Raw genomic sequence first — 13,082 nt, 5'->3', positions numbered from 1 at the left:
AAGTCTGAAAAAGTGCACCCAATGATAATTGTTTGACAACATGAGTGATATAATGATGACTTATTCAGGTAGTGTTCTTGGGTTTTATTTTTGAAAAAAAGATACTAATTGAGATATGTCCACAATATGCATGTTATTCCCCCGACAGATTTATTACCAGTTTCTTTTCAGTTATTGCCCTATATTAAGATTGCTTACATAAACCTTATGACAATGCTATATAAGGCAATCATTCAAATTTTAACACCAGTTGTTCTTTTCTAAGCAAAAGAGTTATTGATGAAACATCACCATATGTTGGTATTGTTAATAACATTCTATTTACTGCTAGTTTTGAAGAACTGATCTTGATTATTCCACTATTGTGAACTTCCGAATTGTTGAACTGCCTGAACTGATCAGTACCTACAGAAGCAAGCTCAGCTCTTAGCTTGGGCTTCTTCACCTGACATCAATGGACTGGAAGCAAACTCCTATTTACCTCTTGACACACTAATGAGTTGCAGCTACTTTTGAGTTGTGTGTTAATGTTAACAGAGGACAATATTTTGCTAAGCCCTATACTTTGTGAAACTCCCAAGTTGCACGATTGTATGACAACAGTAAAGTACACAGGTCATAATGGCTATAATCATTAAAAACATTTTAAAAATGTATGACCACAATTTCAACGCAGTACTTCAGAGATTCTGGAACTGCTTAGAGGCTAGCTTTTGCCTTTAGCTTTCAGCTCCTCACTGAAATGGACACACTATGCTTCATTGCTGGAAATTTACCGAAGCCTGACTTTAGAGGAACTATGCTAGAGGAGAAGTTTATGAGGCTACTTCCCAAACCCAAATCCATTCACTTTCCATTCTGGTTGATGCTTTTGGGGTGGGCAAATCAACCTGAAACACAGATACAGGCTCAGCTTTGAATTATGATGACTGAGATAAAATTTGAGCGCAAAAGGACCAATTGAAGGGTTGCCTAGGTAACTCTTTCTGAATGGCCTCTGTGTAATTCAATCAGCCAACTCAGCTGGAATAAAGCTTTCTAAGTGACTGCTGCATAAACAGCACTGAGTGGCAAAGTACTTCCTGAAATGCCATCTTTAGAGATTAGCCATGATTAGCAGTTATATTTAATCACAACAAAACTTTATATTAGTCTGAGTTTGCACATACGTCTTAAAAATATCTAGACAGTAATGCCTATGTTAGTTCAAGCAATACTGTACAGTACACACATATGGCTCAACAATGGGCCTTGTTCTATTCTCATGACTGTGTCAAACATCTCTGGGTGTGCATGAGCACAGAGGCAGTGTCAGTGGCTGTTGCAAAGAGCCATAAAGAATTGCTTTTGGGCATTGCCAGATGTCTCCTGAGAAACCTTGATCTATCTGTTCAAGATTTTTCCTCTTCCAGTTGTACTCCATCATCCCTTGCCCCAAGACAACTATCCCCAAATTATAATGTCAAACACAAGCTCACAGTGCAGGCAAAACACTTTTTCTTGCTGTTTAACTCCAGGATACATTACAGATGTTGCAGAATGGATATTCTTTTCCCATTTTGTAAATTGGATTTGGCATCTGATTTTCAACACTGACCTTACAGAAACCAGTGGAAGTAATGAAGTTCAAAGTATTTGTAGATCTAGCTCCCATGAATTTCAAAGCAATAGTAAATTTTCCATTGATGTTGAAGAAAAGAATGGGAAATCATTTCGGTAGCTCTAAAACCACACAAATGCGAGTGTCATGCTGTGGACTAAGCAGCAGCGACAGGAAATGACTCAGCACAGATTTATGGCAGAGACTGCATGCACTGACTGTGGCTCCAGCCACATACATACTGAATATGCGCTATCACAGTTCACACAAACTAATCCTGAAAATATAGTTTTATTTCTGTACGATGAAAACTCTGTACTTGCAATGTTCAGTCGGAGCATATTCTGCAGTTCTAAGAAGAAAGCACAATTATAACATGATATATACTGAGGAATTCAATTGCCTAAACACATACAATGGTACCATTTTAGATACCTTCTGGTATCTGCCTTGACCTCTACATGCTCTAACAGAAGTGAAGGATATTCTGCTCACTTTATGACACACCTGCCACCACTGCGCAAAGATCTCAGTTTTTTTAGGGCAGCCAAAGTGCTACTACCTACCCATCTCCACTCCAAATCTCATTCCCTGCCATGACTCAGTAGCTAATTAACTTCAATGATACTGGACTGGACATATGGGAAAGCTGCACCACCTGATATGATGAGCTCTGGTGCTAATCCATTAGAAAGAAATGCAGCATTAGGTCAGAACAAAAGCCAATTTACACCAGTATCTTACAGATATGGGCATTCAGAGACGAAGCATTGGAATATGGCATATTTTTCATCTTCCACCAATTCACAGAATCATAACAATATTTAGGCTGGGAAAGACATTTTAGATCATAAAGTACAATAATGAAGAGAACACTGCCAGCTGCATCATGAAATCATGTCCCCAGCCACCATACCTACACATATTCTAAATACTTCCATGAATGGTGGCACAACCCCTTTTGTGCTCGATAATTGATCCAATGCTTGACAACCCTTTCCATGAAGCAATTGTTGTAATCTCTGATCTAACTTTCTCTGACACATCTTGAGGCCATTTCCTCTTGTCTTGTCACTTGGTGCTTGGGATAAGAGGTTGACTACTACCTGGCTACGCCCTCCTTTCAGGCAGTTGTAGAGAGTGATAAGGTCTCCATTGAGCTTCATTTTCTCCAGGCTGAAAGACCCACCTCTCTCAGCTGCTTCCCACAGGACTTGTGCCCCAGACCCATCACCAGCTCCATTGTCCTTCTTGGACACACTACAGCAATTCAACGTCTTTCTTGTAGTGAGGGACACAAAAGTGAACAGGATTTGAGATGTGGCCTTATCAGTACATCAGGAAAATTCCCTGCCCCTGCTGGCCACACTATCACTAATACGAGTCAGGATGCCACTGGACCTCTTGGCTACCTGGGCACACAGCTGGCTCGTGATTAGTTGCTGTAGGCCAGCACAGAATCACAGCATCACAGAATATCAAGGCTGGAAGAGACCTCTGGAGATCTAGACTAAATGACCCCTTCTTTCCCACCATGAAGTTTTTCATTCCCCAGCCTGTAGCATTGTTACATAGGGTTGTTCTGACCCAAAGGCAGGCCACAGCATCTGGCCTTACTGAACCTCATACCACTGGCCTCAGCCCATGGATCCAGCCTATCCGACCCCTCTGAAGAGCCTTCCTACCTCCCAGAAAATCAACACTCCCACCCAAATTGCATCACCTGCAAAGTGACAGGCTGTACTAGATCGCCTCATCCAAATTATCAGTAAAGACAATGGGCAGGGCTGGCCCCAGTACAGAGCCCTGGAGAACACCACCAGTGACTGACAGCTTGATTTAGCTCCATTCACCACCACTCTTTGAGCCCTACTGTCCACACCCAGTCCACCCCTCCACACCATGGAAAGCCAGTATCTCCAGAGGAATGATGGGGGCAATGGTGTCAAATGCTTTACTAAGCTCCAGTAGACAACATCCATAGCCTTTCCCACATTTACTATATGAGTCAATTTGTCACAGAAGGAGATCAGGTTGGTCAAGCAGGATCTGTGTCTGATAAACCCAGGCTGGCAGGGCACGACCCCCTTGATGTCCTGCACATGCTGTGTGATGGCACTCAGGTGATCTGCTTCATGACCATCCCTGGCACTGAGGTCACACCGATAGGCTTGTAGTTCTCCAGATTCCCCTTCCCACCCTTCCTGCAGCTGGGCATCACATTTGCCAACTCCAGTCAACTGGGACCTCCCTGGTTAGCCAGGACTGCTGTAATGATGCCAAGTGGCTTGTGAGCACTTCCATCAGCACCCTCAGTACTCTTGAGTGGATCCCATCCACTCAAGATTCAGAGATTCATGTGTGTTAAGCAGTACAGCAAGTCAATGGCCATTTCCCCTTTGATTACGGGGGCTTCATTCTGCTCCCTATCCTTGTCTTCCAGCCCAGGGGTCTGATTGACCCTGATGACAGCCAATCTTGCTGTTAAAGAATAAGGCAAAAAAAGGCATTCCATACCTCTGCCTTCCTCCTATTCCTTGTTGCAACGTTTGCTATTGTGTCCAAGAAAAGATGGAGATTGTCCTTAAGCCTCCTTCTGCTGATGTTGTCTTTCTAGAACACCTTTCATTTCTAGAAACACCTTTCATTGTCTTTAACTGCAGACGCCAAATTAAGTTCTAGATGGGCTTTGGCCCATCTAATTTTTTCCCTGCATTACCTCACAATATCCTTGTAGCCCTCCTGAGCTGCCTGTCCCTTCTTCCAAAGGTCATAAACTCTCCTTTTTCTCCTGAGTTCAGCCTGAGCTCTGTTCAGCCAGGCCAGTCTTCTTCCCAGACAGCTCCTCTTTCAGCACATAAGGACAGCCTGCTCCTGCACCTTTAAGATTGTTTTTTCAAACAATGTTCAGCCTTCCTGCAGTCCCTTGTCCCCTTGGGACCACATCCCAAGGCATGCTATCAGCCAGTCCTGTAAACAGGCCAAAGTCTGCCCCCTGGAAGTCCCAGGCAATCCTGGCAGTTCTGCTGACCCCTTCCTTACACCTCTGGGATTAGAAAGAGGCTCTCCTTTTGTGGTTTCTGTGCCCAAGATGGACTCTGGCCACCACAGCTCCCTCTAATCCTCTGTTCACAGGCAGCAGGTCCAGCTGGGCACCTTCCCTGGCTGGCTTCCTCACCCACCGTGAGAGAAGTACCAAGGCATGTTTCAAACGGCTCAGAAACCTCTTGGGCTGTCCCCTTTCTGCTATGTTGTATTTCCAGCAGGTGCCTGATATGCTGAAGTGTCCCAGAAGAAAAACGTCCAGCAATTGTAAGACTTCCTCCACTGCTTTTAGTACATTTTTGTTTCCCTCTTTGAACTGGTTGGATGGTCTATACTAGACTCCCACCAGGATATTGATTTTGTTAGTCTGACCCGTACATACGCAGCCCTTTTATCACCATCATCAAGCTCTGGAAAGTCAAATACTCCGTAACACACAGGGCTACCACGCCACCTCTTCTTCTTTGTCTATCCTTTCTGAAGAGTTTATAGTCACCTATTGCATCACTCCAGTTGTGTAAGTAATCTCACCATGTCTATGTTACTGCAATTACATGATAGCTTTCCATCTGCTTAATGGCTTCCAGGCCCTCCTGTTTGTTGTGCATGCTGCATACATTGGTGTAGATGCACTTTAGGTGGGCTACCAGTCCTGTCATATATTGGGTGGGAAGGAGCCTTAATTACTATGTGACTGTTCTCAGGTGCTTGTTGTTTCTAATGGATTGATGATGATTAGGTCTTTCCAGCTGTATATGGATCTTGACCTTCCACTGGCACCGAGATGGTGAAGGTGCAACGTGAATTAGGACAGGGACATTTCAAATGTGCTTTGGTGTACTCAGCAGATGGAGCAGACTGAATCCAGGACTGCAATAGCACGCTGCTCCTCAAACATTGATGTGCCACTCTTAGGCTCATCTCTAACATGCCTGCTTTCATTCCTTTCTTCTTTCAAATCTAGTTTAAGGCTCTTTCACTAAGCCCTGCTAACCCTTTGCCCCTTTGAGACAGGTGTACCCTGTCTGTCATCAGCAGGCCCAGACTTGTTTAAGGCAAGCTATGATAAAACCCCCTAAATTTCTGCTGGTGATACCATTCTTGGAGCAAATTATTGACCTTCTGCGTCTTCCTGTTTCTTCCAGCATCATGTCCTCTGACTGGAAGAATACAGAATGACATACTTGTACCCCTCATCTCTTAACTAGTCATGAAAGATTTAGGCAGAGTTGCATTAGATCTTCACATATAATAGTTATTATTGTGTTTCCATGAAACCCTTAATAATTCTGTCATAGTTCTTTTCACTCTTTATGCATAGGATCCTAATTTCTTCTTGCTGATGTTTGAGACTGTCTTTTTGTTATAGAGACATCTGCAGTGCTGAATATCAAACGTATACTAATGCCTAGATGGGATAAATGTGGTACTCTGGCATATATTTTATTGTTATTATTATTATTATTAAGGACAATAAGGAAATGAATCCTCTATTAGGAAAATGTCCTCCTTGCATCTTAAGAAATGAGATTAGAAGTGCTATTCTGCTCAGTGTTCTCTTTCATACACCTGTAAAAAATACTCTTTTAAACCAATCTACATACATTCAAAACTCTATTCTTGCTACTTCAGCTCTTATTTAAATCATTAAAAACAATGAAAAGGGGACAAAATCTATGGATGTTCCATATTTCACAGTTCTTTATGCAAGAGCATCTATCAAATACTTACCTGTAATCCCAGGGAAGAAAGCACTTACTGGTTTGATCCGGACTCTTTAAGAAACATGGGGTGGTGTGGGTTAGAAGGAACCTTACAGATCACCTTGTTCCAACCTCCCTGCCATGGACAGAGGCCTCTTCCACTAGACCAGATTGCTCAAAACCCCGGCCTTGCCTTGAACACTTCCACAGCTCCAGTTGGGACAATCACAACTTCTCTGGGCAACCTGTTCCAGTACCTCACCACCCTCAGAGTAAACAATTTCTTCTTAGTATCTAATCTAATCTATCCAATTTTCCCAGTAAAATTTTTCCAAACAGAGGAAATGATGGTGTGTTCACATTACATAAACAGTACAAACGTATGGTGACATTTCATCCACAATTATTTTGCTTATAAACAACAGCTTATAGCAAGCTTCATCTGCCAAAGTCACAAGGTAGTCACTCCTAGCAAGCATCACAAAATCACCGTCTCCATAGAGGCTTACAGTCATATTACATTAGGAAAAACAGTTGCTTTTCTGGCAATGAAACAGAATTTTACACTTTTTTTCCACACATTAGGAGGAAACAGAAAACAAGTACAAAGAACCACTTCAAACTTACCAGAAATACTGAATCTGCCACTCTTCACCAACTACTCCTATTATATAACAGCTATAACATATGAACTATAAATACCATATTCTGAGGATTAATCTTAGTCCACCTAAAATGAAGAGCTAAGCTATTAATTCACATGCTTGTACATTTCTTGTGCATTCTGAATGCTGATACAATTAATCAATAAAGAATTAGCATGAGGTCTCCAGAAGAAAGGAAACTCAAGACAGGAATCACACACAGTTCCATTTGCTTATGCTATAGTAGGGACATTGTACCACCTATAAAGAGGCAATTCCTTTCTTTGCTGCAAAAGACTGCTCAGGCCTTCTTTTGTTTTGGGGTGGATTTTTGTTTGTTTGTTTGCATGTTTGTGAGGGTTTTTTTTGGAAATGAGGTCTGTAGAACCCAACTTTTCACAATGAGTAAGTCAAGAAAAACAGATGCGATTGTCATCTCAAATGTTCTCTGTCCCAGAGGTATATAGTGATTTTCAAAATTGAGGTTTATTTTTTCTTTAGAAGGGCACATCTCACATTAATCTATTTCACTAAAAAGGCAGAGAGTTTAGGCAATACTCTATGAACAGCCTCAAGTCTCTGCCTTCTGCTTCTTATCTGTAAGCCTCATCACTCATTTTTCTTCTCCTACGAGTAATTTAAAAAAAAAAAAGGGAAGAAGGTGAGATAGTAAGTTAGTAGAAGAGTATGCAGTTTCTGGGATGACTAAGAAAGCAATATCTTTCCTCACAAATTCTTGAGTAAAATTCAACCAGGCAATAATATTAAATCCATTAGCTTTCAGAATGCATTCCTTATATGTGTATACTCTTCTTAGGACAGCTAATCCTTGCTGTACCACTACTGAAAAGAGCTGAAAAGAGCTGCCTTTAGAGTGGACCCTATAGGAAGGAGTAAGGTCAGGTAGGTGTTTGGTTCATATTCTCCTCTTGCTGCTTATGTTCTCTTGGGCACTTGAAGAAATAAGTAAAATTACAGGTTCCAAAACCAACATGCTAGTTTTTATGCTATGTTATTGCCAGCACTCTTAGGGGAATTTCAGAATAAATTCTCAGAATATAACACACAAAACTGTAGTGAGCTCACCTGGAGAAATAACAGCTATGGTATCATGGAGATACTTCTAAAGAATAATACTTCATCTTCATGCCATTTTGCACAGTCTTAATTTTCAAGTAAGTCAAATGGGTCATACAGCAGCAAAAAATGTGGAGTAGGCAACTGAGTACATTGTGAAAATAAAGATCAACTCATTTTGATAGCAGCACCTACTCTTCAAGTTGCAATGAGCAAACAAGATGAAGACATTTCCTTAAGGCCAAATGTGGCAACTGAAAAAATATTTGGGCTTTGGAAAATAACCTTTTTATGATGAATCAAATAACTACCAGGGATGCTGGACTATATCACAGCCTTACGACAAAGGCTGCGTTAATCTTCTCTACGCTCTCTCTCTATGAAATAGTAATGTTTAACATAGCTCAGATTAATACCCTGAGACAGAGAATGCAATGCTCCTCACATTCTCACCAAGCTAATTTGCTGTGAATGGAATGAGTATTCCAGGTCAGGGGAGATATGCCCCAATCAATGCTCTGTCTTGAAATGGTGCTGCTGCTCTTCAGCGGGGAAGACAAAACATGCTTTGCCAGACTGTTGCTCAGGTAAGTGGATTAAATCCAATGCAAGCAATGAAGCCTTTGCACCACTCTCCTATGACATAAAAATTGCCATATATTCCCATGGAAAAGTTATCTCAGTCATGGTTGGCATGTAAACACTTTCCGGTGGGGTTTCCACGGAAACAGGAAAAGCGGTGCGCATGTGTGCGCGTGTGCGTGTGTGTATGTGCGTGCATGTGTGCGTGTGTGTGGGGGCGGCAGGAAAAGGTGTTATCTTCAGATTGGAAACTATTTTTAGGTAAGCCACAGGTTAAAACAGCTACCAAATGCCAGTTAAGAAGGTGGCAGGGGGTGGAACTGGACTTCTCAGAAGGATCACATTCTGAAGGGCACTTTATAAAACATTTAATGAGCTAGTAAGTGTCCTTTCAGTCTTCCTTAATTTTCTTGTGCATGTTTGGTACCACTCTATGAAGTGGTATTATATAACAGAGTCTTCTCCTCTGTGGCAACCTGCTAAAGGTTAAGAGACAGAATGCTGTAAGTAGAACAAAATCCCCAAGGAAGATGCAATATCCAGCAGAAAGGAAGGCAATTTCTGACTTCAAATAAAGCAGTAATGTCATACAGATGGTATGGTGGGAGGAGGTATTGTTCCCTCCTGTGCTGGCTAAGAAATGGGAAGGAGACCATAGTCGTCTGTCCTTCTTAGCTGATGATCCCAGTTTTATCGAAGAGTAGGATATCAGCTGCGACTTAGAGTAAAGTGGGGTGATAAGAGTCTCACTATCTGGCAGAAATGTTGCTGGGTACATTTTCTGGACACCCTTTTTGAATTTCTACAAGTAGCATTAGGACAGAATTTTTCTTGCTGCTCAAGGGTTTGAGCTAGAAAGAGAACAGCTGAATTTCCGTGGAGCACAGTGGAATAAGAAAAATGGGAGTTAAAGTCTAGGAAAAAGGGAAAGGGAAAAGCAAGACAGTGGAATTTGGAAGAGAGAAATGAAGACATTAAGCCAAAACAAAACAAACTCCCAAATAAACTAGGTGAAATCCACCTAGTCATGACACCTTGCAGGAGTCATTAACTTGACAGTGTCCTAGCATCTGTCTTGTGTGGTGTTTCACCTCTGTGTAAGCCTTTCCTTCTTTTTGAAAAAGAAGGAAAGAAAGAAAGAAAAAGAATTTGTGAAAAAATATAAAGAGGTTCCTTAAAAGCCCCTAAAGAAACCAGGAAACTAAATCGTGGCAATGGGAGTATTATCCTTAAAAAAAAAAATTTCAAGTATATAAAAATCAAAATACAATATGAAAGCTATTTTTTTCTCCTTTGCTTGCAGTCTTAGCCTGGACCATCTTTTCACAAGGGTCTTCTCCTCAAATTTGTAATTTTAAAATAATAGGGAATTTATAAGTAAAATGGACTTATGTGCATATTCTGTTTTTACTAGAGGAACATAGAATATTTAACGTACTTATTTTCAGACAATTCTAGCTCTAATACAGAGATTGCTATTCTAAAATGCTTGTTTCCAGGGATTTAGACCCAGACACTATAATCTGCATCAGTAAAAAGTAAGAAAAAACCCAGAAATATGCTTGTTTTGCAAGACAGGAAAGCATGAAGACCATAGTGGAACTTGACAATGGAGGAGAAAGAATTAGATGCCTATGCAGGTCCTCTGTATCATCATGGTAAACACACTTCACATTGATCTGCCCTAGAGCCTAGAGCCATTTCTCATCCTGCCGTTTTCAGGACAGCATTTTTTCCCCTCAAAGGCATACCTGAAGCTTTGTCAGTACAGACTGATAGTCCAGAGTGACAGTTGTCTCTAGTTTCTCAGTTCTAAATTATCATTTCCACAACATTGAGGCAAAACAGCTTTTTGGAGGGATTTTTCTAAGCAGCACTTATGGATCACAAAACCTTATCCTTAGACTACACAAGTGGAAAACCAGAGACAAGCAATTTTATACTGTCTTTCCAAATTCTGGCACTACAGCAATCCCTTTTTCATTAGAGTAAGGAAAAATAATCTAAATTTTAAGCTGCTTGATTGAATTCTACTTAGAAACAGAAGCAAATGGTATCAATACAGAATGGAGAACACTTGGTTACAAAAAGATCAAAATTCAAGACCATTTGTAGTTAAAGTTTTGAAAAGCTAAAAAGAAAGCCTAGGAGGGCAATGACCAAGTTGCCTTCTTCAAATTGTAATATTCATCAACGGAAATGGTCACAGAAATGCTGTGAGTGGCCTTCTGTTGCTGCCTGCAAACTTTGTCTACTATAAATTGAGAGTAATCTTATTAGCGTCTGTTAAGTCAATACACAGAGCAGAAGGAAACTGAACCACCCAGTGTTAGCTTCAGAGTGATGCTAGAGTTTGGAAAGGTGTTTAAGGAAGCCATGTACAAAAAGCCAGGCATGCATTGAGGGGAGCCTCTGGTACACTACAGAGTTGGCAGAGACCCTGACAATGAAGTAGGGTCCTAAGTATTATGGAAGCCTATTTACTTGTTCCATGGATGAGTAGACTATTTGTATTACAGCTTCTCAAAAATTCCAGCATGTACTTTTAAATTACAAAATATGTTTCAGCAATACTCACGTAGCCTAAGAAAGCTGTCAGGTTACCACTGGAAGAGGACAAAATTGGAAAGGCCACTGGGGAGGAATCCAGCATGGACCATTTCAAAATGCTGTTAGTAGACTGCTAATTTTTATTTTGACAGCAGATACCTGAAATACTTTCACTCAGATTGATGAAGCTAAATCTGCAGACTCATTCCTCCTCCAGAGGAGGAACAAACTGCCCTGCTTTGCTCTATTGTGCCATTTGGATAAGGATAAATAATGTATCCCACATCTAATAGAGCAGAATCATTGTTCAGGATGTCCTAATACTTGCTGAAATTAACATAAAAGTTCCAAAGCCCGCATAACTGCAAATTTAAACTGTCTAAAGGGAGATAAAAGGAATTGCACATTGCTGAGTAATGTACTCTTGCAATAATTTTCCCTTCTTCCCCTGCAGTGGATTGAGACTGAAAAAATTATCTCAAATGATAAAGCTCTTTGACCTTGCAGATTTCTGAAGCCTAGGAAATGTTTTATTACAATGTAAATTAAAAACATGTGGACATTGCTGTGATATGTGATTGCTTAAGATTGCTTTTTCTTCATTGTTTCCACTGAACATACTCAGTGGGACATAAACCTTATGAAGCAAGATAACAGAAGGAGGGATGCAGAAGTTTGTGTACAGGTCCTCTTTCATAATGAATTTTGACTATTTCATGATGCACATCATGACAGGTTCTCTCTAAGAGAACAGGTTTTGTGCAATGTGACAAGCAATTTCTATTGGCTATATTTATGGCTTCAAACATCTTATCTATCAAGTAAAAATACATTTCCCAAAAGAATAGATTCCAGACTCCTACCTTACCTTACACTAAAGGGCAGGGACAGAAGGCAAGATCTTTTACATATGGCAAACTGGGTTCAGCTGTAAATGAAAACTAAATATTATGTAGTCACTTCATACTCTCAGCTACTTTCTATTAAGATGTTTGCTTTCAGTGAAAAGCACAATCAAACACACAATAAATTTGGTAACACAAGAATAAAAAGAAGAATAAAAAAGTCATTAACCTCTTCAACATTATGGGCGATTCCATTCTGCACTGGTCCTGAATCACTTGGTGGTGTTACTGCAACTTCCACTTTTGCACCTTTCTCTGTGGCACCATCCATAGATAAGAGAGGGAAAACAACAGAACAGAATATTAAATTACAAATATATTATTGAAATAGCTGTCATATATTCAAATTGTCAAATACTAATGTTGAGTCAACATCTGTGTTAAAAGAGAAGGAAAAGAATTTGCCTAGTATCCATTTTCAATAAAAATCTTATAAGCAGTGAGTAACATTTTGAGAAATATTTAAGTTCATTGCAATATTCAGTGTTCTTTGTTTAGGTAGAAAGTGACATAGAGCATTCACCCCTGACTTTATAGAATGCACCATGCTGAATATAGGTGAGGGGATATATTCAGCAACGAAAGTTTTATAACACACTAACCCCTGCAATTAGTAAATTCAAAGCTTTGAAGCTGTAATCCTGCTGTCTTCCCTGCAAAAATGTGGGAAGGAGTAAACATATGGTGTAATAATATGTAATAATAGAGGACGATTTTTAAACCAGAATCCTGTAGTCCTTGTTCTAAACTTGCACAGGAATTAAAGGAATAAAGTTAGGCCTTAGGTTTATGATGACAAATTTATTAAAATTTATTCTTTGACTATCTTGGAATTCTCCAAGTGGTAATTACCTCTATAAGTATGTGGTACATAAATGTGTCAGTGGTCCAAAATACCTTAGACAATACAAAGTAAGGGGGAATAGCAATATGAAATGCCTAACTCAAGTTCAACATGCCTTATGGTATGTTCTTG

At 40.2% G+C, this 13,082-nt stretch overlaps 1 protein-coding gene across 4 annotated transcripts in view; it reads right to left on the bottom strand.

Annotated features, from left to right (window-relative positions):
- SLC24A2 (solute carrier family 24 member 2) overlaps positions 1-13,082 on the bottom strand; it is a 112,762-nt gene that overhangs the window by 17,991 nt on the left and 81,689 nt on the right. For all 4 annotated transcript variants that reach the window (XM_058043389.1, XM_058043388.1, XM_058043387.1 and 1 more), the window contains one exon: positions 12,276-12,361. In XM_058043389.1, the coding sequence (XP_057899372.1) occupies positions 12,276-12,361 (86 nt within the window). The remainder of the gene's footprint in view (positions 1-12,275; positions 12,362-13,082) is intronic.

The sequence above is a fragment of the Melospiza georgiana genome, chromosome Z (genome assembly GCF_028018845.1).
Source record: "Melospiza georgiana isolate bMelGeo1 chromosome Z, bMelGeo1.pri, whole genome shotgun sequence".
Taxonomy (NCBI): domain Eukaryota; kingdom Metazoa; phylum Chordata; class Aves; order Passeriformes; family Passerellidae; genus Melospiza; species Melospiza georgiana.
This window is presented reverse-complemented; position numbering and strand designations above follow the sequence as displayed.